The 22,924-nt window shown below is 69.6% G+C and overlaps 2 protein-coding genes across 6 annotated transcripts; both read left to right on the top strand.

Moving 5' to 3' along the window:
* The first annotated feature begins 6,050 nt into the window (after window positions 1-6,050).
* Window positions 6,051-11,582, top strand: SYT8 (synaptotagmin 8). 2 transcript variants are annotated; one of them, XM_047823882.1, is made up of 10 exons: window positions 6,487-6,570; window positions 6,778-6,838; window positions 9,343-9,453; window positions 9,557-9,723; window positions 10,085-10,183; window positions 10,310-10,477; window positions 10,556-10,723; window positions 10,824-10,929; window positions 11,027-11,160; window positions 11,259-11,582. In XM_047823882.1, the coding sequence occupies exons 3-10, from the start codon at window positions 9,360-9,362 to the stop codon at window positions 11,490-11,492; spliced, it is 1,170 nt and encodes a 389-aa protein (XP_047679838.1). In that variant the 5' UTR covers window positions 6,487-6,570; window positions 6,778-6,838; window positions 9,343-9,359; the 3' UTR covers window positions 11,493-11,582. The 2 variants fall into 2 exon arrangements, with proteins under 2 accessions (XP_047679837.1, XP_047679838.1); XM_047823881.1 differs by lacking the exon at window positions 6,778-6,838 and having other exon boundaries at window positions 6,051-6,570.
* Window positions 11,578-15,457, top strand: TNNI2 (troponin I2, fast skeletal type). Of its 4 annotated transcripts, none has more exons than XM_047823885.1 (8): window positions 11,578-11,718; window positions 13,620-13,649; window positions 13,836-13,842; window positions 14,338-14,379; window positions 14,475-14,603; window positions 14,735-14,824; window positions 14,944-15,120; window positions 15,271-15,457. In XM_047823885.1, the coding sequence occupies exons 2-8, from the start codon at window positions 13,642-13,644 to the stop codon at window positions 15,364-15,366; spliced, it is 549 nt and encodes a 182-aa protein (XP_047679841.1). In that variant the 5' UTR covers window positions 11,578-11,718; window positions 13,620-13,641; the 3' UTR covers window positions 15,367-15,457. The 4 variants fall into 4 exon arrangements, with proteins under 4 accessions (XP_047679841.1, XP_047679840.1, XP_047679839.1 ...); XM_047823884.1 differs by lacking the exon at window positions 11,578-11,718 and adding an exon at window positions 12,231-12,985; XM_047823883.1 differs by lacking the exon at window positions 11,578-11,718 and adding an exon at window positions 13,187-13,477.
* The last annotated feature ends 7,467 nt before the right edge of the window (window positions 15,458-22,924 follow it).

Below are 22,924 nucleotides of genomic sequence, written 5' to 3'. Positions count from 1 at the left end.
CGAGGGGCTGCTAGAGGCCGGGGGTGGGGCCGGGAGGCCAGCTTAGGAGCTAGAAGTGCCCCCCACCCCGGACCAGCGAAGGCTCCGGGCCTGTAGACATGGCCTGGACATGTGGAGTTGGCCGCTGGCCACATGAGACCCCATGTGCTGTGGAGGCAGCCCGGCCCGTGCCCGATCGCACCCCGGCGGGAGAGCCATCTGCTCCCGGGCCAGGGCAGCACCTGCAGAGGTCCGTGTGTGACCGTCCAGCGGGCAGGAGCTGGTGGGCTTTGTGGGACCGGGACTCCATCCCCCCACCCCCAGAGCAGGCTCATGTGCCGGGACGGCGCGAGGGCAGGGAGACGAGCCTTCTGTGGGGATGCCGGGGCACTGGCACGGCCTCCTGCGGGTCAGCTCCTGCCGAGAGCGAGCGTGCCTGAGGGCATGTGCACCCCTGCGCACAGGTGAGGGGAGTCACCTGTGTGTCCTGGGAGGGGTCCGCGGGCTCCGAGGCCCCTGTCTGGGCACATCCTGCGTGTGGGCTGGAGCTCCTTCCCTCTGTCCCCGCGGCTGAGACCACCACCCTCCCCAGGCGGCCCGCCCCTGCCCTGTCCCTCTGGCCACTTCACCGCTGTCCTCTGCCATCTTCGGGCCCCACCTGCCCCCCCCCTCCCGCACCCCCGCCCAGGAGCCGCTCCTCTGTCTGTGAGCTGATGGCCTGGCCTGGCCTGCCCCAGGGCCTGGGTGCCGGGCGAGGTCCCTGTGTCTCCCTGTTTCCTTGCTCTTTCTCTGCCAACCACACAGTGACTCTATCCGTGGCCTTTGACGCCTCCATAGCCAGGACTTCAGGTGGCCCTCTGGCTGGGGCGGGAAGAGGGGGTGCTGGGCAGAAGGCCTGAGGTCAGGAAATCAAACCCCATTTCGAGATGACCCAGCTTTCCCGTGTCCTGCCTCGAGCTCGTCTGGGGGCAGGAGGGGTCGCAGGGTGAAGGCCGGTTGGGCAGGCCTCTGGTCAGACCGGACCCCAGGACGGGGCTGCGATCCAGGAAGAGGGTCCCCGAACGGTGATTCCGTGGGGAGGGGCCCCGGGACGGGCCTCTGGGAGGGTCAGGCAGCGGCCTGTGCTGCAGGGGCCAGCGAGAGGCGTGTGCACGGAAGGGGGCGCCCAAACGCCTGCCAGGGTGGCTGGGCCCGGGCCGGGCGGCAGGCGGAGCCAGGCTGGGCGGGCAGGGAGGGTCGGGCGGGAGCCGGAGGTCAGGCCGCCTCCAGGAGCGGCCAGCGGACAGCAGGGGGAGCTTGGAACCTGACTGATCCGGCCCTGCCCCAGCCACCCCGCCACCTCGGCCCTGGCCCGACCTCCCAGGCAGGGCACGCTGAGGGGGCCTGCGTTATCCAGGGGGCCCCCGGCCGCCCTGGGGGTGACAGCTGGGAGGCTGGCAAAGGCCCAGGAGAGGGTACCTGCAGGGAGGGTCCTGGGCCGGCCAGCACTTCTGGCGGCCACCTGCAGACCGCCAGCTGCACGCCGCGAGGGAGGCCAGGGAGCCCCGGACACGCCTCACGGACGCCCCAACCTGAGCGTCGGCCGGGGCTGCACAGGGACCACGGCGGGGGTGGGGACCTGCGGGCGGCCCCGCCCACTCCTGAGTGTGTTATGAGGCATCACAACCCTCGCCCGGGGTCTACACCTGGTGGACTTTCTGCGGGGTGTGTGGTCGTTACAGGCTCCGCGTGCCCGCACGTTGTCCCCACCCGACACGTGTCCAGACCCCGAGAGGCGGCCAGGACCTGGCCACATACCCTCCCGGGCCCCCCCCCCCCCTCACTCGGGGCAGCATGGCCCAAGGTTCCCCCCACCCCACCCCCGCCACCTCCCACGCCTGTTTGCGAGTGGTCTCCTGTGCATCTTGCCAGAAACCTGGGTCGGCCTGCCACACACCTGGGGGAGGCTAGGGGGCCGCATGGCAGTGGGAGCAGGGCCGGTGGTCAGGCCTCGCGCTCCAAGGCAGCGGGAAGGGGCAGGCCCAGGGTCCAGGCGATTCCAGGGCCCCAGAGACTGAACGAGGCAGGCGAGGACAGCAAGGCGGGGACACTCCAACCTGGGTGGGGGGAGCACTGGGCCTGTGGGGTGCTAAGAGAGGGGACCCCACTGGGCAGGCCCACCCAGAGATACCCCGGAGAATACAAGCCACCCCGGGAACCCAGACCAGAACGTCTGGACAGACCCCCTCGCACCCCTCGCTGACACCCAGGGAGCCTGCGTGCCCCGGAACAGGGGCACGTCTGGGTCCCGGCTCACCGGGGAACCGCTGGGAAGCCGGACAGCTTTGTGACACCCAGGACCCCCCCGGGCAAGACGGGTCACATGCACAACCCCTTCATTCTCCTGACACAGGCAGGGAGACAATGGGGGCAGAGCGAGGCCAGCCCCAAAAGGGGCCGATGGGGAGGGGGCGTGAGCAAAGGGCCCATCCTCCCGTGGGCCCCCCGGCACCCAGGGGACAGGGGTCTGCGGTGCCCCCCGAGCAGCCTCCGCCCCTCCCCCTGGCCTGCGACCCCGGACGCTGCCCCAAGCCGAGGCGAACAAGTCCCTGCAGACGGGCTGCCCCCCGCCCCCTTCCCGGCGGGAAACGGCAGACGCGGTGGAGGGGTCTAGAACGTGTGCCCAGCCACTCCTGCTGGCAGCCTGTCCAGGACATGCGCCGTGTACGGAAGGCTTTGATCGCGTGCTCCCCAACCGCGGGGTCCCCGCTCTCCCCTCCGCACGGTCACTCCCCACCCCTGCCCCCGCTCGCCGCCCGGCCAGCGATGCCAGGGTTTGCATTGGCATCCAGCCAAAGCCCGGAATGTGCCTGCTGGCTGCAGGACAGCTGTTCCTGGAACAGAGGCGACAAAGCACAGCCTGTCTTTGAGACGTGGGCGGACGGGGTGCAGTCTGCCCAGAGCCACGCATGAATAGAGCACACAGGCGCTGGGACAAGATGAATGGGCTCACACAGGCCGGACAGCCGTGAATGGGCCCCAGGCGTCCAAAGACGCGGTGGAACTTGGAACCGGCTGGCAGGGCCTCTGGGAGGTGTGGGGTGCCGCCGCTGAGAGCACACGCTGCGAAAAGCCCTGGCGAAAGGGGACCGGGGCAAGAGCGCGTGGGGTGCGGGCCCTCGGGAGGGGGGTGCGAACCTGCAGTCAGCACACCCCGGTGAGCAAGCAGGCGCTCACCATCAGGGCGTCTCCAGGCTCCTGGATGTGTCTGTGCACCGTCACGGGGTGCAGGTCCCAGACCCTCCGTGATGCGGGGTCACATCCCTCAGACGTTCCGGGCAGTGTGGGGGCTTCAGACCCCCAAGGGAGGGGCACTGGCGTTTAGATGGCAGGGAGCAGCCCGTGTGGACCGAGCACCAGCCCGGCACAGAGACGCCGGGACAGGCCTGGACGGGCTCCCCCGGGCCAGACGCCCCTGACCGGGCATCAGACGTCCAGAGACACCTCAGGCCTACGTGAGCGGCGGGTGCTGGGGGCTAGGCCGCCCGAGATCCTGACGACTTCAGTCGTGCCGGGCGGGAGCCGGCTCGCCGATGCCCAGGGCTGGGGGTGGGCGGCCCAGGGGCCCTGGAAACTGGGGGCACAGTACCTTCAGGTCACTGACAGGTCACTGAGATGTTTGGGGGAGTGGGGCACAGGCTGTGCGGACACTCAGAGACTCAGAGCCGTGGGTCCCCGGGGCCCAAGCCTTCACGTGAACGGTGTGGCCACACTAGGAAGAAGGGGGAATAGAGGGCCGGACCCTAATTCAGAGGAGGGTGGTGGAATCCGGAGATTCGGGGCGGTAGGACCCCGGCCCCCATCCGTTCAGGTGAACGAGGGAGGATCTCTCAGCCCTCAGGTGAGCTGACGGCAGGACAAACCAGTCGCTCAGAGCCACGCAGAAGCGGGGCGGGGAGGCGCCAGCTGCGGGGACCCAGAGGGGGCTGTCAGACTCGCAGGCAGGAGCAGGGGGCCGCCACCTCCCGGGACCCGGCTCTCAAGAGCAGGTGTTACGGGCCTGGGGCCCGAGGCGCCCAGGTGAGGCACGAGTGGGGCTCCGGGTCCTTAGTTTTCCGGGCTGAGGGGTGTACCCCCTCGGGCTACAGAGAGGCCAGAGGGCGGGCAGGTATAGGAGTCACCCCGAGGCCCCAGGGAACGGGCTACGGCCCGCAGAGCCTCCAGAGCAGAATCCACGAGTTTTCCGTGACCGGCCACCAGGCTGTAGACGTGGGGTGGGCAGTTCGGCTCTTGGGCAGAGGAGGGTACGGGAGCCCAGGCGCCCCGACCAACAGGGTTCCGGACCCACTCAGGCTCATGGGGCACAGGACCCGTACACTGCAGTGAACGGGGTTCAGAACCCAGACACTCAGAATGATGGGGTTCAGCTTCCACACGCTCTGTAATGGGGTTCAAGACCCCAGGCATGACCCCAGCATTCTGAGCTCGCGGGAGGCCTAGGACAGGTGTCCCAGACACCTGGACGGGCCCAGCACACAGATGAATGGCGCACACGACCACAGACGAGGGTGATATGCGCAGGTAGGGGTGGACCGAGCACAGGGCGTCCGAGCCACAGGAACGAGGCCACCGGGGGGGCCTGGCCCAGCACTCAGGCCCACGGGAGACATGTCAGTGCAGGACTCAGGTGCCCACGGGGCCAACCGGTGAGCAGGAGAAGGGGGCCCACCGGACCTTGGCCGCCACGGTCCCAGGTGGGGCCCCCAGGGCCCGGGTCACGGAGAATCCCGGTTTTCGGACCTGGGAGCTGGATTACAAGCCGCGCTCGCAGTCAGCCGCGGAAGTGGGTGTCCCCTGAGCGTCCAGGCGAACGGGGAATATCCACCCAGACCGTCCACAGAGTGGGAGTCACACCCCCAGAAATCCAGGCAGCCCACAGACTCCCAGAGGAAGGGGGCAGAGGCGGCGTGGGTCACAGGGCTGGGGCAAGGTGAGCGCGCGGGGCCCGCGGGAACGGGGGGCGGCGGCCGGGGTCAGCGCGGGCAGGGTGCACGCGTGCTGTCCTGGCACGTCTCACGCTTCTGTGCCAGCAGCTCCCGGCCACCCCGAGCCAGCGTTCGCCCTGAGTTCCAACCTCAAACATTCCCCAGGCAACCTCAAAGGAAGCACCCCCGTCCAGGAGCCCCGCCAGGGTCTCCGTGCGGCTGTCGGCTGCCAAGCCGCCGTCTCGGGGGCCGCAGGGCCGGCCGGGGGCTGCCAGCTCTGTTTGGTTTTCTCCTTCCTGCCCTGGACGCTCAGACGCCCGTCTCGCCGTGGAGGCGCCCGTGTCCTGGGACAGGCACAAAGACCCTACAGTGGGGCTGGGGGGGGAGCCGCGCACGGGGCACATGTGCGCACTCCACACCGGGGCCCCACGGCACGTGCGGCCGGCCTTGCTTTTTCCCCCGGAGCACGGGCGCCTGCCTGCCCCCCAACGGCCTGCTCCCGTGGCCCCGAGGTGTCAGCCGCTTCTGCCAAATCCCCATCGCCGGGTAGGACCAGGAGAAAGCGCCGAGCCCCTGGACGGGGGGGAGACGCGTTCCCAGAGCCGCGCGTGACCGGCAGGTCCACACACACCCACGCGAGCCCGCCCCCCACCTGCAGTGTCTCCCGAGCGGCCTCGGAGCCGGGGGCCGAGCCTCCCGGAAGTCCGGCCTGACCAGTCCTGCCGGCGGCCCCCGTGCCACCGGCTCTCCTGTTAAGCATTAACCAGCTCTACGTCTGGCCGCGGGCAGGAGTGGGTTCAGAGAGTCACCCTGGCCTGGAAGGGCCACTCAGGGCCGGGCCCGGGGAGGGACCTGAGCTGGCCAGAGCAGAGAGGGCGCTGAGGTCACAGGCCCCGCTGGCCCTGTCAAAGCAGGAGCTGGGGGTGGCGGCGGGGGCGGGGGGCTGGTCCAACAGAAACCCAGAGCTCTGGGGACAGGCCAGCCTCGACAGGGGCACAGGCATGGATGGAGTGACGTCCAGAAGCCCAGGCGTCAGCACGGCAAGGCAGACCCAGATAGTCGCCTGGTGACGGCTTGCCCACCTGACAGTGCATCCGGGCCAGCCCTGCCCAGCACGAGCCGCGCGGTTCTGGCCGGGTTGTGGCCTTGTGCCTTTTCCGGCACCACCAGAAAGCTGTGCTCCTCCAGACCCAGACGTTCCTGGGGCTCAGGACACCCTCCTCGGGGTGCAGAACCTTCTCAGACCGGGTCCGGCCGTCCCTCCCTCCCGCTGCCCGGTGTTCAGCCCAGGTGGGCGGTCAACCCCTTATTGCCAGGCCTCCGGAGGACCAGAAATGCCCCCGCGTCCCCTGGAGGGACCCCTGGAGGTGGCCCGGAGCCTGGACGCCTGGTACCTGGGTCTCAGGGGGGACCCTCCTCCCAAGGGAGTTCCCTGATTCCTAAGGGCCAGCAGTTCCGGCCTTGAGGTGGGGCTCCCCGGAGCCCTGCCTCTCCCATCCCTCCCCCACCCGGCAGACTCTCTCATTCACTGGAGGCCTGGCCACGGCTCCGAGCTCACAGTCCTTGCGTGTGCTAGGTAGAGAGGAGGCCTGGAGGCCGGGCCGGCCGCAGGAAGTTCAGGCAGCAGGTGAGAATTTTCTACACCGGGGCGGAAGGGGCGGGTGGTGACTGTCACCCCAACAACATCTGGGGGAGCCCTGCTCTTCCCGAGGGGGAGACTTGCTCCCTCCCACAGTACAAACAATGCCAGCTGGGCTGTTGGTGGGGGGCAGCGGTTGGCCTGACTTCCGTGGGTGCCCAGCCCCAGGCTGACGTGGGTCCCTCCGCCCGGCAGAGTCGGGGCTCCCGAGCGGGAGAGGCAACGTGGACCCAGCACAAACGGCCTGGCGGGTCAGGTGGTCGGAGGGTGGGGAGTCACGGGGAGGGCTTCCTGGAGGAGGTGGGGCTCACACAGGCCTGGAAGGGCGAGTAGGGTGGGGTGGCATGGAAGGAACGTCGAGCGTCAGCACAGAGCAGTGGGAGCCAAGCTGGGTCCGCACACGCAGGTGGCCACGAGGCTGGATCTGCGCAGCGGCGGGAGGGCGTGTCCCACAGCGGGTGGCCGGGACAGGGACTCCACTTAGGAAGGATGCCCAGCCCCCTTCCTGGGGAAAAAGAGCCTTAGCACTAGAGAGGCTTTTCCCCGCCCGGTCCCAGAAGAGAGAGCAGGGCCGGAACCCGGGAGGGACCTTGGGCCTCCTGGGCTGTAGGCGGGAAGACCCCTCCCGGAGGTGGCTCCGGGCCTGGAGGGCGGCGGAGGGCGCTGGGGTAGGAGAGCCGGACAGCCCTCCCATGGCCCCCAAGAGTCGCCCTCGGGTATCTGCCCCCCCTGGGGTTCCCGGGCACTTTCCCAGAAGCCAGACCTGCCGGCTGGGTCCAGCGGAGCGGCCGGCGCCACCTGGTGGCGGCGCGCCTGCCTGAACCTGCACCACCACGGGGGCCTGGCGGTCCTGAGGGACCCTGTGCCTCTCCCAGGCCTTGGGGTCCTGCAGCCTTTGTGGCCAGCCTGCCCAGGGTCCTGGGACCCTCTAGGACCCTGGGCATCTCCTGCGGTCCTGGGGTCAACCTTCCCCAGGCCGGCCCAGGAATCCTGCCAGGCGAGCAGTACTTGTGCGTCGGTGCCCGCCCCCGCCCCCGTGCAGGGGTGGGGGGAGGGGCACACGCACACACCTACACCCGCAGGTGTGCGCACACACGGGCACACACGCGCCGGGATTCTCCACCATAAACACCTCCAGTGGAGCTGTTCCAATCCCAGAACACCCACAGGCCCTGGCGTTTCCGGAAGGTTGGCTCCCGGGGAGCTGGGGGCTCCGACCCCCCGGAAGCCCTCAGGCCATCAGGCAGACCTGGGAGTGTCCTTCGGGGGACATGGGGCCCGGACACCTGTGAGCTTCCACGGCAGGGGCTCACCCGAGGGGCCCCCGGCCACACCCGTCTCCATGCTCGGTGGGGCCCGTGCAGAAAACTTGCAGCCCCTTGTTCAAAACGGTTACAATTTCCAGAGCGCGACGGCGGGCGTTGGACCAGGCCCGGGGCCCTTCCCTGTGCGTGCGGGACCTGCCTCCACGTCCCTTCTTGGTGCCGTGGCTCCACGGGCCTGGGCCTCTGCTCCTCTCCCTTCGCCTACCGGTCTGTGAGAGGCCTCGCGGGGACAGCATGCACACAGCCCCTGCAGGGGTGACAGAGCCGGGCCTGGGGGCCGGGCCACCTGGGGTCTGGGTGCTTCCCCGCCTCTTCGAGCAGAGGCTCTGTCCACAGCACACGGAAGGGTGGTTCTGGGAGTGAGGCCTGGGCGCCGTGCAGGAGCGAGGAGATCCAGGCCGGGTGCCTGGTGATTCCTGGAGGGGGTGGCCCCGCCTGGCTCTTGTGCACAAACAGGAGGAGGTCCCTGGTGGCCAGAACCGTGACTTTGGCCACCAGCGCTCCCCGGGGGGGTGGGGGGGGGAGGAGCTGAGCCAGAGAGAGACTTCCGTGGGTCTGGGGTCCCAGGACGCCCCGTCGTGGCACCGGCCCCCAGCTCAGAGCCCCACGTCCCTGACGTGGGCGTGCTCCCACCCCAGGCCCCTGGCAGGGAGGCTACACCAGGCCCACCCCCCTCCCACCAGCAAGAAGGGTGGCAGGTCGGCAGGTGGGCAGGTCCGGGCAGCGGCTGCTGAGTCAGTTTGCAAGGAATGTTCTGGCCTCTCCCAGCTTCACCCTGTCCCTGCCTGCCCCCACCTCACCCTTCTCCCCAGGCGTGGCTGGCGTGGCGCCCAGGCCAGGAACGCATCTCCAGCCCGGGCTTGCTCGGACCAGCTCCCCCCAGCAGTCGACCCCCACCGCTCCCCTGCTTGCCCCCATGACCTCAACAGAGCCCCGGTCCCTCAGAGCCCCCACCCCCACGCTCCCAGGTTACTTCCCGGGCCGGAGGGCCCCCCCCACCCCGCCGCCCCACATGTGTGAACAGGCTCCACCTGTGTGCCACGGAGAACCGTGGCAGGCCTGAGGTCAGGGCGGGGGTGAACCGGGACCCCAGCGACAGCCCCCAGGCAGATCCCAGGGCCCAGGGGAGAGAGGCCTGGAGGGAGGGGGCTTCCTGGAGGAAGAGGCTCTGCAATGAGGAAGGCCTGGCCTGCTGGGCTGGGGGCTGGGGGCTGGGGAGGCGGCCAGGAGGCTGGGCCTGTGTCTGCTGAGCCGGCCGTCTGGCCGGGGCCTCCCTCCCTTGGCTCCACTCAGAGCCCTTGCCCCCGGCCACCCCAGGCTGCCTCCTTGCCCAGGCAAACCCTTGGCTGATGCTGCTGGGCAGATGGGGCAGTGGGGCTGGGGGCCGCGGGGCCGTCCCCGGGCGTGACCCGGCCACCCGGGCGCTCTGCTCCAGGCCAGCAGGAAGGGGAGATGGGGCGCCCCCCAGACGCCCACAGCACCCTGGCCCCGGCGGGCACCACAACTGTACCCGGGCTCATTCCGGACCTCGTCGCCAGGCTCCCCTGTGAGCTGCGGGATGCCCAGCAGGGGAGTGGGGATGGCGGGCCCGGTGGGGGCAGCTGCTGTCCACGGATGCACCTCAGGCCCCTTTCTGCGCCCTCCCCCAGGGCCCAGCTGGGCGCTCACGGCCGTCGCTGTGGCTGCCGGCGTCCTCGCCGTGTCCTGCCTCCTCTGTGTCGCCTGTTGCTGCTGCTGCCAGGGCTGCAGGAAGAAGCCCAGGGGCCAGGAGGCTGTGGGCCTGGGCGGCCCTCAGGGCACCACCAGCATCCACCTGGTGAGGAGCACCAGCTGCGGGCTGCTCAGTCCCAGAGGGTGGCTCAAGGCCCAGGCAGGGAGGACCCTCCCGGCCGGGGGAAGTGATGAGCAGAGGCGAGAGGAAGGCAGTGTAGGAGGGAGGCCCCGAGCGCCGGCCCCAGGGGTCGGGCCATGGGGAGCCACGGAAGGTCCTTGAGGAGGGCAGTGCTGCAAGAACGGATGTGGGGGAGGCACATCAGTTAAGGCCTGTGCCACAGAACCGAGGATATGAGCCCTTCTGTGGCCTGGTCTGGAGGTAGGTGCGTGGACCGCAGCCCTGGGGCTGGGGCCCGGGAGGCCCGGTCCCAGCAGCCCCCGCCTCCTATCCCCACCCGCCCCAGGTGCAGCCGGACGTGGAGAGCTCGGAGTCTGCCCCCGGGGGCCCCCGGCACTGGGGACGCCTGCTGCTCTCCCTGGGGTATGACTTTGGAAGCCAGGAGGTGAGGGGCCCCCTTTGCAGGCCCAGAGGGTCCGCGGGGTGTGTGGAGGGGAGAAGGGTGCCGGGTGGGCGCTGGGCGCGGGGCCGCCCGGGGACGGCCCCCGGCTGAGCAGCCCCTGGCTCCCAGATCCAGGTGGGCCTCAAGCAGGCCGCAGACCTGAGGGCCGGGGGCCCGGGCGGCACGGCAGACCCCTACGCCCGCGTCAGCCTCTCCACGGGGGCGGGACACACGCACGAGACCAGGGTGCACCGTGGCACGCTGTGCCCCACGTTCCACGAGACCTGCTGCTTCCACGTGCGTCTGGGCCGGGGTGGGGGAGGCGCGGGGGGCCGGGGCCGGGGCGAGGGGGCCCGCTCACACGCTCTCCTGCAGGTGCCGCAGCGCGAGCTGGCTCGGACCGCCCTGCGGGTGCAGGTGCTAAGCTTCAGGCGGTTCTCTGCCCACGAGCCGCTGGCTGAGCTCAGCCTGCCGCTGGGCACCGTGGACCCGCAGCACGTCCTAGAGCAGTGGTACCAGCTGGGCCCGCCGGGCACCACCGAGGTGAGCCCAGGGACTGCCGGACTCTGGCCTGGCCCTGCCCGGGGTGCCCCGGGGGTCGGGGGGCGGTGGAGACCGAGGCCCCCCATCTCGCTGCCCGCAGCCCGAGCCCTCGGGTGAGCTGTGCCTCTCGCTCCGGTACGTGCCCGGCTCGGGCCGGCTGACCGTCGTCGTGCTGGAGGCCCGAGGCCTGAGCCCGGGACTGGCAGGTGAGAGCCCTCCCTGCCCCTTCCACATGGAGAGAGAGGGAGCCCTGTGCTTGGCCCTGGGACCCGGGAGGGCTTCTGACCCCTTCTGCCTGCCCAGACCCCTACGTGAAGGTCCAGCTCATGCTGAACCAGAGGAAGTGGAAGAAGAGAAAGACCTCGGCTCGGAAGGGCACGGCTGCCCCCTACTTCAACGAGGCCTTCACCTTCCTCGTGCCTTTCAGCCAGGTCCAGGTGGGCTGCCTGGAGAAAGGGGCGGGTGGGCCCACCCTTGGGGCCAAGCTGACCCCTGTCTTTCTCTCCCTCCCTGCCCTTCTGCCCGCCTCACCCAGAGCGTGGATCTGGTGCTGGCCGTCTGGGCCCGGGGCCCACACTTCCGGGCCGAGCCCGTGGGCAAGGTGCTGCTGGGCGCGCGGGCCTCGGGTCAGGCCCTGCAGCACTGGGCCGACATGCTGGCCCACGCCCGGCGGCCTGTTGCCCAGTGGCACCGCCTGCGGCCCGCCGGGGAGGTGGACGGAGCCCTGGCCCTGAAGCCCCGCCTGCACCTGCCCTTGCCTGGCTCCTGAAAGCGCCCTCGGGCCTCGGCCTCCCAGGCTGCGGTGTGGGCGTCTGTCCAGGCCGCCCCGCGGGACCACTAATAAACGCCTCCTCCCGTTGCCCTGCTGTGTCTTTCCTGAGCCCTCGGGGACACGGTCGGGGCAGGGGTTCCGCCGTCACCGCTGTGGGGAAAGGACCCGAGGCCTCGGGGGGTGAAGGGGTCCCCTCCAGGCCCCACGGGGACGGTGTGGAAAGGTAGGGAGCCCTCTCTGTCAGTGGGGCTGCAGGGACAGCGTGGTGGGAGGTAGGCTGGAGCCGGCCCCGTGGGGACAGTGTGGGTGATGAGGAGGCATTTGGGGGGTGGTGATGGTGGAGGGAAAGGACTCCAACCTGGGGGGGGCCCGCTTCGCACCCCCCCTCCCCGCCACCGCACAGGGCCCCAAACCTTCCAAAGGCCGCTGTAGGGCCGCCTCTTCCAGACGGCAGGGGGCAGTAGATACCTTCGGAAGCCTCCTCCGGCCTTCGGGGGCTCAGCCCCGGCCAGGAGTGCAGCACTAACCCCCACACATCTGGATGGCTTTAGCTCCCTGACCCTCCCTGTGGCCCGTGAGGCCGGCAGGCCTGGGGCCACGCACCCCCAGCGCAGAGGATGCCGAGTCATGCTCCTCCGGATGTCTCTGCTGGGTGGGGGGCCCGGGCAGTGTGGGGCGGGGGGAGGGGGCTCAGTCCCGGGCAGCCGGGGGGGGGGGGGGGCCCAGGCCCCCTCGGGTCAGGGAGAGGTTCCCAGGCGGTGGTGTCGCCATCCGCGCCAGGAACCACCCCAGGGCAGGGTGTTCCGGCCGGCCGGCTGCACGTCCAGGCGCCCTCCCTTCTTCTCCCAGGAGGGAGGGTGGGATCCCACCTAGGGGAGGGCAGCCCCCACCCAGAGGGCCCTGGCCACTGCCGCAAGGCCGTGTTTGGGGGTCTGGGCCTTGGGGAAAGGGAGGGATGTGGCCAGCTCGGGCCTGAGATGCCCGGCCCGGCCGGGAGGCAGCAGTGAGATGCAGGGCACTGCTCCCTCCAGGAAACCTGCCGCCCGGGGGAAACCGTGGGGAAACCGCAGTGTGGACCCTGACTTAGGACCAGAGTGACCCCTCAGCTGACCTCGAGCCGTGTGCCCCGAGGTGGCCCGGCGAGGCCAAGTACAGCTGACCACAGGCTCCTTGCAAGAACAAGGGAGGCTTCTCGAACTCGTCACTGAGCTCTAAATAGAGCAACCCAACCTCGGTGCACAACCCCCCCCGCCCCCCCCACCACCGCCAAGACTTCTTGGACTGGATGACAGCACGCGGCTGGGCCGGGCCAGGCGGCCTGGGCAGGTGGGGAGGCCCCTGTGCCCCCATTGGTCTGAGGAGGGCTCCATGCCCTTTCTGAGCAGGGGCCCAGCCTGGGGGAGGCCATTTATACCCCTCCCCCTGGGCCCACCAGCCCAACTTGCCGCTGCGGCCTGACCTCGCTCCTCACGCTGCTGCTCAGACACTAGGTGAGGCCAGCCCGGCCGGCAGAGGCCAGGACAGGCACTTCTGGAGCTTGTTTGCAGGATGAGGTCCCTGCGTGGGGGCCTGGGGGCTGGGGGCCGCCTCCAGCAGCCCTCTCTCTCGGGGGCTTGCATGGTGTGGGGCGTGAGCCGGAGATGCGTCGGGGGACGGCCTGGGGGCGGCAGGGGTCGCAGACGCCCCCCCCCCCCCCCCCCCACCGATCAGCAGGCCTCACTCTTGGGTGGGGCACCAGGAGATCTGACGGGTCGAGGGACCCCAGGCCAAAGCGGGGAGTGGTTTCTCGCATGCACTTGGGCCCAAAGCCGAAGGAGCAGAGCTAAAATTAGCTGTATGGCTCTGGTGGCCACCTGCGCTGGTCCGTCCCACCCCTCCCTCAGGGACAGCTGCGGCCACTCCGGGCCCTGACTGCCTGGGACATTCTGGGAACACTTTCTCCTCTTCTCACCCTGGCAATTCCAAGACAGAGCCTCAAGGAGGTCGGAGTGGGGGCAGGGCAACCGGCAGGCTTGGTGTGAGGCCTGCCCCCACCCCCACCCCCCCACCCCCAACCTGGGCAGCCGGTGTCCACGGCAGGACAGGAGCCACCGCCCTCACACCTCGGCCTTTTCTCTCCCACAGGCTCTAAGCCCAGGACTTCAGGATGGGGGAGTAAGTGCCATCCAAGCCCAGGGCCCCTGCCACCCCTGCCCTCCCCCACCATGGGGTGGGGGGGGTCTCCACAGCGCCCCAGCCCCCATCCTGGCCCCCTCCCACTCCCACCTGCCCCCACGCTGCCTCATCCACGCCCTGACCTCTGTCTTCTCTCTCCCCATCCCACCTGCACTCTCGGGACAGTGAGGAGGTGAGTACCTACTTGGGGGGGGGCATGAGACACAGAGGGGATGGGACCCCCTACTTGGGATAGGTCAAAGGTCAGAGCTCGAGGGAAGCTGCCCAGCCCTCCGCCCACGAACGAGCCCCACCCAGCCACCAGGACAGGGGCGAAAACAGGAAGTGGCTGCCAGTGCCTCGTGGGGCAGGGGAAGTGAGGCTGTGGCCAGGTCACCAGAATCGCTTCTTATTCCCGATTGCCACCCCCCCCGCCCCCCCCCCCACCACAGCCTTGGCCCTGTAGGGATGCCCCGCACCTCCCACTTCTCCCCTCCCCTTAACCTTTGAACCCGGCCTGCCACCTGGGTACAGGTGTCCTGGGCCCGGCCCCCCCCACCGGGAGCCCCGGTGTCCAGCTGCCTCCTAGACAGGGCCCACCGGCCTGGGGCGGGCTGAGCGGGAGGGGATATGGCGGTGCTGGGGCCTGGGCTGGCCCTGACTCTGCCCCCTCCCCCTTGCCCCACAGAAACGCAACAGGGCCATCACGGCCCGGAGACAGCACCTGAAGGTAGGCGCTGGCCCAGAGAGGGCCGTCCCGGGGTCTGCGCAGGGCGAGGCCCCCACAGCCCCTCACTGGCCTGCCCCCCACCCCGCCCCCTGCAGAGTGTGATGCTCCAGATCGCGGCCACCGAGCTGGAGAAGGAGGAGAGTCGCCGTGAGACTGAGAAGCAGAACTACCTGTCTGAGCACTGCCCCCCACTGCACGTCCCCGGCTCCATGTCTGAAGTGCAGGTACCCTCCCCTGGCGGCGCCCCTGCCTGCTGCCTCGGTCTCCCCACCGGTCAAGAGAGGGGGCAGGGCAGGTGGAGGTCGGGGCGGGGGGGGGGGGCAGCGGCCCGCCCACCCGCTGCCCCCGCCCCCAGGAGCTCTGCAAGCAGCTGCACGCCAAGATCGACGCGGCCGAGGAGGAGAAGTATGACATGGAAATAAGGGTCCAGAAGAGCAGCAAGGAGGTGAGCGGCCGGTGGGGGGGGGGGGGCCGGGACGCGGCGAGGGGCGCCCTGGCCGGGAGGGGGCGGGGGGCCTGGCCAGCGCGGGCGCCCACCCAGCTCTTCCCCGCCGCCGCCGGCAGCTGGAGGACATGAACCAGAAGCTGTTCGACCTGAGAGGCAAGTTCAAGAGGCCCCCGCTGAGACGGGTGCGCATGTCGGCTGACGCCATGCTCAAGGCGCTGCTGGGCTCCAAGCACAAGGTGTGCATGGACCTTCGGGCCAACCTGAAGCAGGTCAAGAAGGAGGACACCGAGAAGGTACGCGGCGGCCCGGCCCCAGGCCCCCGGGGTGTCTGCGGGGGGGCTCGACCGCGCTGCCCGCCTCGGGGGCGGGGGGGGGGTGGGCGACAGGGAGGCTAAGGGGTGACGCACAGCCTCCTCCTGAGCCCTGTCCTGGCCCGTCCCCAGGAGCGGGACCTGCGCGACGTGGGCGACTGGCGGAAGAACATCGAGGAGAAGTCTGGCATGGAGGGCAGGAAGAAGATGTTCGAGTCCGAGTCCTAGGCCGCCGGTGCCCCACCAGGGCCCGGAGCTCCCGGCGCAGTGAGGGAGGATGGGGCTCGTCTAAGTGCTCAATAAAGGATTCCAATCCCCATGGCTGGTCTGGTCTGGTCCTGCGCAGCCTCACTGCCCACCGACCGCCTCGGGCGCCCAGCAGACTGTTGTGTGCGGGGGGTGCTGGCCCAGGGTGGGTTGGTGTGGTCAGTGGTGAGCGGTCCATCCCCGCTGTTCCCCAAGAGCTGCCCTGGGCTCGCCCGCCCCGGGAGGGCTTGGGGGCAGATGGCCTGGGCCGCGTCGGAGCCACGGTGGCGGAGGAGAGGTCATGTGTCCGTTTGCATGGCATCATCAGGGGGCCTGCCAGGCCCAGGGACCCTCTGCGTGGCATGATTCCACGCGACGTGGGCGGCCCCCCATCCCTCCCACGGGGGGCTCGTGGGCACAGTCCCGGCTCAGACAGCCCTCCCGGGGTGGCTCGTGCCCGTCCAGCAGGGACGCACCGGGGCTGGGGTCCATGCTCCCACCTGGGGGCTGATGGCAGGCCCACCTGGCTCCACGGCAGGCCCGGCGACAGGGCTCACGCTGCATCTGCCCCCCCCCCCCCAAAGGCCTTAGCCCACCTCACAACGTCAAAGGAGGCCGTCCCTGACAGGCCCTGAAGAGGACAGTCACGGCAAGGCCACGGCTGTCCCACCTCCTCTGTGGGGAGTGACACGGTGACCCGCCAAGGTCTGAACACCCGAATATTTGGAGGGGTACCCAGGAGAGATGCCCGGGGAGGCCAGGCCACCCACCCTGCCCTTGGGGGAGCTCCCTGAAGGCCCTCCCAGCTCGGACACCCGTGCACGGCCCCCAGCTCCAGCTCCAGCAGGATGTTGGGGGCCAAGGCACTCCCCACGCAGAGCTGAGAGTGGGCAAGGCAGGCAGTGAATTCAAAGAACAGTTTCGGTGGCCGGATAGAGCGATAGGGGCAGCGCCCCACCGCACACCTGACAGAGTGACCTGGGCAGCTGTCCAGGGGCCCTGCCTACCAGGAGGCCTGTCGGGAGGCAGGGACACCCGGCTCCCCCGAGACTCAACATCCTGGTTTGGGAAGACTCACCATGTGGAGAAATGATGGGTTTTTTTAGTTTTTTTTTAGTCAAGGAAATGTCAAACACACAGTCCCAGGTAGTGATCCCCTGGGTGGGAGGGTGATGGGAGGGGCCACGCAGGGACAGATGCCATGACTCGGGCTCGGAAGAAGATTCGTGGGTGTTCGTTACAACAGGCAAACGGGACAAGGAGCAAACATCACAGCTAGCCCCACGCGCCCTCTCCACACGCGGCCGGGCTGTCCTGGTGTCCCCCAAAAGACACACAGCCTCGGACGGGGATGTCCGTGAAGCCTGTGGCCGGCCCAGCACCCGGCACACAGAGGGGGCTCTGCATTCTAGAAAGATCTCCACGGGTGGAGAACAGGCAGTCCAGGAGTGAGGCTGGAGTGGGGGAGGGCACAGGAACCACTGCCATCCCCCCGGGAGGGAGGGAGGGGAGAGGGGTGGGAGATACTTAAGAGACAGAGTCCCCGAGGGGGATGGGAACAGGCGGGGGGGGGGGGGGCTGCTCCCCAGGGAGGGGGCTCTGAGCAAATGAGGGGCCGGCTCTCAGCTGTGGGTTTGCTGGACGCAGGGGTCTGGGCTGGAGATGGGGGTCCGGGCATCCTCAGAAATGAGTGTTGGGGGATCCCCAACAATGGGCAGGCAGGGGAGGGGAAGAGAACGCTGCTCCTGGAGGCCCGGGCCGGATGCTGCCCGGGAAGGACCCCGGAAGCGAGGAGCAGGGCGCCAAAGGTACGGCGGCCGTGGCCTGCCATGTCGGTGATGCTGGAGGTCGGGGTGTGGATGAAGCCCCAGGAAGCCCCAGAGGACCTCAGCCGGGAGAGATGAGGAGGGGGAGCATGGCAGGCAGCCCAGGAGGTCAAGGGCAGGAGGGCGTGGGGCGGGGGCAAGGCTGGTGCGCGTGCAGGTGGGCTTGTGTGCGCCTGTGTGAGGCAGGTTCGTGCCCACAGCTCTCTCCCCGTCCTCGACACCATCCTCCACAGAGGGCTTCCTGGAGGAGGCGCTGAGCCAGGGCTGGGGGAGCAGCCCCACAGATGAGCCGGGAAGCAAAGAGGTGGGCCAGACAAATCCACATACAGCAAAATAACTCAGGGAGCAGGTCGCAAGGATGCAGACCGGCAGGTGTGCGGTGGGGGGGGGGGGGTCTCCAGGAAGCAGGCCCCCTTGGTCTTTCGGGGCCGAGGAGCTGAGGGGGGGCGGATGTGCCCGTGTTCTGTGTATCGTCACCTTTGAAACCTTTCTGTAAGTTTGAAATAATTTCTCCAAAGTTAAACTTTTCCTTGACCATCAAAACAATAAAATTCCGAGCAACCATGAAAACAGATGAGGTGGAATCCACCAAGATGCGTGGACCAGGTGTTGGATGTGGAGACATGGGCGTGGACAGGTGGGGCGAGCACTGGGGGCACAGGGCGGGCCTGGGGGACCCCGCACCCCTCCCGGGGCCGGCCAGGGACCGCAGGGCGGGCCTGGGGGACCCCGCACCCCTCCCGGGGCTGGGCAGGGAACGCAGGGTGGGCCTGGGGGGACACTGCCCCCCCACCCCAGTATGAGGTGGTGGGAGGGTGCGTGAGGGCGAGCCGCCTTGGCCCGAGGAGGCAAGGAAGAGTGGGCAGTGCCACGTTGGGGAACCTGGAAGTGGGTGGAGCTGGAAGGGCTGGGACGGGTGTGGTCCAGGGGCTTCCCGGTTGATGGGACTGGCCCAGACTCAGAGGGACCTCCCCTCCACCCCTGCCCTGCCGGCCAAGGGGAAGCCCGAGTGGGGCCCTGGGCCCAGAGTTCCTCTGTGAGCAAGCATCCCCTGCTGAGGCCCACCCCTCTCCCCGGCCAGCCTTGCCCCTGTGACCTGTCTCCTCTTTGGTCCCTGAGCACCAGCTCTCTGGGTCCAGACCTGCCTTGTCCTTTGTGAGGCCTCCGGGTCCTCTGCTGTTCTGTTTCTGCCTCCCTGACACCTCCTGGCCGGCTGCTGGGACTCAGTTTCCCCGACTATAATGGGAGAAGAGAATGCCCACCTCACTGGATGGCTGGATGGGGAGAGACCAGCAAGTGTCCCCAGCCTCACATATGTCACACCTGCCTCAGTACTGGGCTGGAAGCATGTCTGGGCTGTCCCTCGGCTGCCCGCGCCCCCCACCCCCCGACCTTCAGTTTCCCTCAAGTCACTTCCTCCAGGAAGACCTCCATGATCCGTCAGGCCCCAGGGCCCGGCACGTCTGGGCCTAGACGGCCATCACTAGAGGGGAGGGAGGCCGTCGGGTGGGGACGGGACTTTGGGCACCCCCTGCCCCCCCATCTCCTAGCCACGCCCATCACCAACGTCCTTGCTGGGAGGGGGCCCGGCCCACGGGAGACCCTCCATCCAGATAGCTTCTCCCCCCAGTGCCCACCTCGGTCCCCCGGGACCCTCCACCTCTGAGCCCCTCCAGGCCGGCCTCGGGGAGGGGGCCCTCCTGCCCCGCACCACCCCCCCTCGCTCTGGAGGGGGTTGCTGGCAACTCCAGGTGCAGACCGGTACCGGCCCACCTCCCAGCCGCCCCACCAGGCCCTTCCAGGACCCCCAGTGACCTGGGCCCACGTCACCCAAACCAGAGGCCCCAGCACCAGGCTCTCACCTTCCTCCCCGGGGCCTTTCCCGACTATGAAATGGAATAAGGGAACCCCCCGGATGGCCAGTGGCCCCTCCTCACCCGCCTGTCTACCCATCTTCCCCTGGGGTCCCTCCAGCCTGTCCGCCCCCGGCTGCCTTTCAGACTCCCTGTCCCCTCCCGCCCCCAGGCCGCGCCTGCACCTACCTCTTCCTCACGATCCTCATGCCGGGACTCCAGGACCCAGCTCCTTGCGATGGGGGGAGGCGGACGGAGCTGCCCCCGCACCCCCCACGGCACACCCCCCAAACGCCTGTGGACGCCCCCGGGACGCTGGGGCGGAGGGACATCGACCCGCCCCCACCCGTGGGCGCTCAGCGCGTCTACACCACCACCCCCGGACACCTTTGCTTGGCTTTCCCGCCCGGCCTCCAGCCCGGGGACTCCACATCCGGAATCCTCTCCCGTTCCGACCCTCCCTGCTCCCTGCCTGAGCGTGTTGACTACACCATCTGGACCCCCAGCGCATCCTGGGCACCCCAGCTTCTCACTGTCTCACCCCAGGGCTCGTAGGGGGCTGACGCAAGACCTGCCGGCTGCCAGGACACTGCTGCCTCTCCCTCCCGGGCGTGCAGCTTGAGGACCGGTGACGCCCTGACGCTGAGCTCTCGGTGGCGCGTGTGCATCCAGCCGGGCCCCTGGCCCCCCAGCCCTCCTCACGGTCTCCTGGCCCCTCCCCTGCCGCTGGGCATGGAGCGCCAGCCGGGGACTCTGAGGCCCTCAGGGAGGAGAAGCCTGGGGTCCTGGGACAGCTGCGGAGACCCCTCCCCAACACCGCGGCCCCAGAGTTGGGCGGAGCGAGGGCGGAGCCCCCGGAGCTGTTTGTTACAGCAGCTGCCCCGCTTTCCTGAGCAACAGGTCCCTGTGTCAGTGTCCTGGGGCCGCACAAGGGAGGCCCACACCCGGGGCTCACACCACAGACGGTCACCGTCCCCCATCCTGGCGGCCGGAGCCCGAGGTCCAGGCGTGGGCGGGGCCGGGGCTCCCGAGGCCCCTCTCCTTGTGTGTGGCCGGCCGTCCTCCCCCTGTGTCCTCGCGGGGTCGTCCCTCTGCGCGTGTCTGCGTCCCGATCCCCTCTTCTTGCAAGGACCCCGGTCACACGGGACCAGGGCCCACCCCGGTGGCCCCGTGTTACCTTGATCACCTACAAGGCCCTGTCTCCTGTGCGGCCCTGCTCCCAGGCCCGAGCTCATAGGGACACGGCTGAGCCCACGACCCTCTCCAGCCCACCCTGTCCTCTCATGCTCAGTGTCCCCTCCTGAACTCTCAGAGCACCTTTCCCACTGCCCCACACGGCTCACCCCCAATCCTCTGCCCACACTGCTCCGGCCCTGGGCACTGGCACGTGCTGGCACTCCCTCCCCCTGAGCTCAGGCCTCCGCGGGCCTCCTCACACACCCCTGCGCTCCGCCAGCTCCCCGATTCTGACCAACCAGCTGTCCTTTCTGGCCTGCCCTGCCCTGCGTGTAGACGGCTTCTCCATTCCTGACCTCTCCTGCTCACTCACTCCGTCCGTCCTCCCAGCCCCTCTCCAGCATCCTGTCACTCCATGTCACTTGAGCATGTGGTCCTGACACTGTCTTCCCTGGGGAACCCGTCCCACCTGGGCCTTTGAGGTCACTTTGCCCGCGGCCCCAGCTGTCCCTGGACGGTTCGCCTGGGTGGCCCGCAGGCCCCGTGGAGTCAGTGCACCTCCCCCCCACCGTGTCCCTCTGCACTGCCCGCCCTGCACAGACCTCCCCCTGGCCCCGGCCTCAGGGCTCTGTGTGCCGCTCAGCTCAGTGCCCGAGCCAGGAGCCCGCCTGGAGCCCACCGCCCGCCAGCAGCACTCACTCAGGCCCAGCCTCGGGTCGGCTTATGGCCTCACTCAACCACCCGCTGTGCCACTGGCCCGCGCACATGTGTGCAGGCGCCAGGATGGACGAGGCAAGGTGTCCACCTCTCAAGTTCCGTTGCCGAATGACACCAAGGGACCCGAAGAGGGAGCGTCCGTTTCTCAGCAGACCCCTCTCGTCAGAGCAGGGCGCGGGCGGCACTGCGGGTCCCCGGGAGGCCTCGCCCCATCCTCACCCCCCTGTCCCTGCCGAACGGCAAGGAGGGCCCCTCGAGGAGCTGCCGGTGAAGGGAGGTGTGGGAGCCCCGGCGGCCAGGGCTGGACGGTCCAGGGCATTTTCAGCTTTATCTGTTTAAAGCCTGGAGAGGTTTGGGTGCAAGCACGTAGAGGGTGCTGGCCCGGGAGGGAGTCGGACCCGAGGTCCTGGGAGAGGAGCTAAGGGGCAGGGTTGGGGCAGAGCAGGGGGGCTGAGTGGGGGGCAGAAGAAGGGACTGAGCAGGGGAGCAGAGAAGGGGGCAGAGCAGGGAGGCAGAGCAGGGGGACAGACTGGGGGGCAGAGGAGGGGTGCAGAGCAGGGGGGCTGAGGAGGGGGCAGAGCAGGGGGGCTGAGAAGGGAGCAGAGCAGGGGGACTGAGTAGGGGAGCAGAGGAGGGAGCAGAGCAGGGGAGCCGAGCGGGGGGCAGAGCAGGGGGGCAGGGGGGCTGAGGAGGGGGCAGAGGAGGGGGCAGAGCAGGGGGCAGAGCAGGGGGGCAGGGGGGCTGAGCAGGGGGCAGAGGAGGGCAGCAGAGAAGGGGGCAGAGGAGGGGGGCAGAGCAGGGGGCAGAGCAGGGGGGCAGAGAAGGGGGCAGAGGAGGGGGCAGAACAGGGGGCAGAGGAGGGGGCAGAGCAGGGAGCAGAGGAGGGGGCTGAGCAGGGGGCAGACAGGGGGCAGAGGAGGGGGCTGAGCAGGGGGCAGAGCAGGGGGCAGAGGAGGGGGCAGAACAGGGGGCAGAGGAGGGGGCAGAGCAGGGAGCAGAGGAGGGGGCTGAGCAGGGGGCAGACAGGGGGCAGAGGAGGGGGCTGAGCAGGGGGCAGAGCAGGGGGCAGAGGAGGGGGCAGAGAAGGGGGCAGAGGAGGGGAGCCGAGCGGGGGGCAGAGCAGGGGGGCAGGGGGCAGAGCAGGGGGCTGAAGAGGGGGCAGAGGAGGGGGCAGAGCAGGGGAGCTGAGCGGGGGGCAGAGCAGGGGGGTAGGGGGGCAGAGCAGGGTGCTGAGGAGGGGGCAGAGGAGGGGGCTGAGCAGGGGGCAGAGCAGGGGGCAGAGGAGGGGGCTGAGCAGGGGGGCTGAGCAAGGGGCAGAGGAGGGGGCTGAGCAGGGGGCAGAGAAGGGGTCAGAGGAGGGGGCAGAGCAGGGGGCTGAGCAGGGGGCAGAGCAGGGGGGCAGAGGAGGGGGCAGAGCAGGGGGCTGAGCAGGGGGCAGTGGAGGGGGCAGAGGAGGGGGCAGAAGAGGGGGGCAGAGAAGGGGGCAGAGGAGGGGGCAGAGCAGGGGGCAGAGAAGGGGGCAGAGGAGGGCAGCAGAGAAGGGGGCAGAGGAGGGGGGCAGCGAAGGGGGCAGAGGAGGGGGCAGAGCAGGGGGGCTGAGCAGGGGGCAGAGCAGGGGGCAGAGCAGGGGGCTGAGCAGGGGGCAGAGGAGGGGGCAGAGCAGGGGGCTGAGCAGGGGGGGTGAGCAGGGGGACAGAGCTCAGGACTGCAGGTGGTTCCAGACGAGAGTCCCGCCTGTGCTGGCTTCTGTCTTCCTTCGAGTGTGGGGCGATGAGGAGGGAGGCCTGGGGCGACCCTGGGAGGGGCGACCGCATCTGGGCTCCTTCAGCACCCTGTGGCCTGCAGCCCCCCCCCCCCCGCCCCGCCCCTGGAGGATGCGCCTGCCTCCCAGCCCCCAGGCCCATCGGGGCTCGACGGCAGGGGGCGGACGACTGGCACAAAGACCCGCAGCCAGGGCGGCTTAAACAG

The sequence above is a fragment of the Prionailurus viverrinus genome, chromosome D1, assembly GCF_022837055.1.
Source record: "Prionailurus viverrinus isolate Anna chromosome D1, UM_Priviv_1.0, whole genome shotgun sequence".
Lineage (NCBI taxonomy): Eukaryota > Metazoa > Chordata > Mammalia > Carnivora > Felidae > Prionailurus > Prionailurus viverrinus.
Note: the sequence above shows the minus strand (reverse complement) of the source record. Positions and strands in the feature narration are given on the sequence as shown.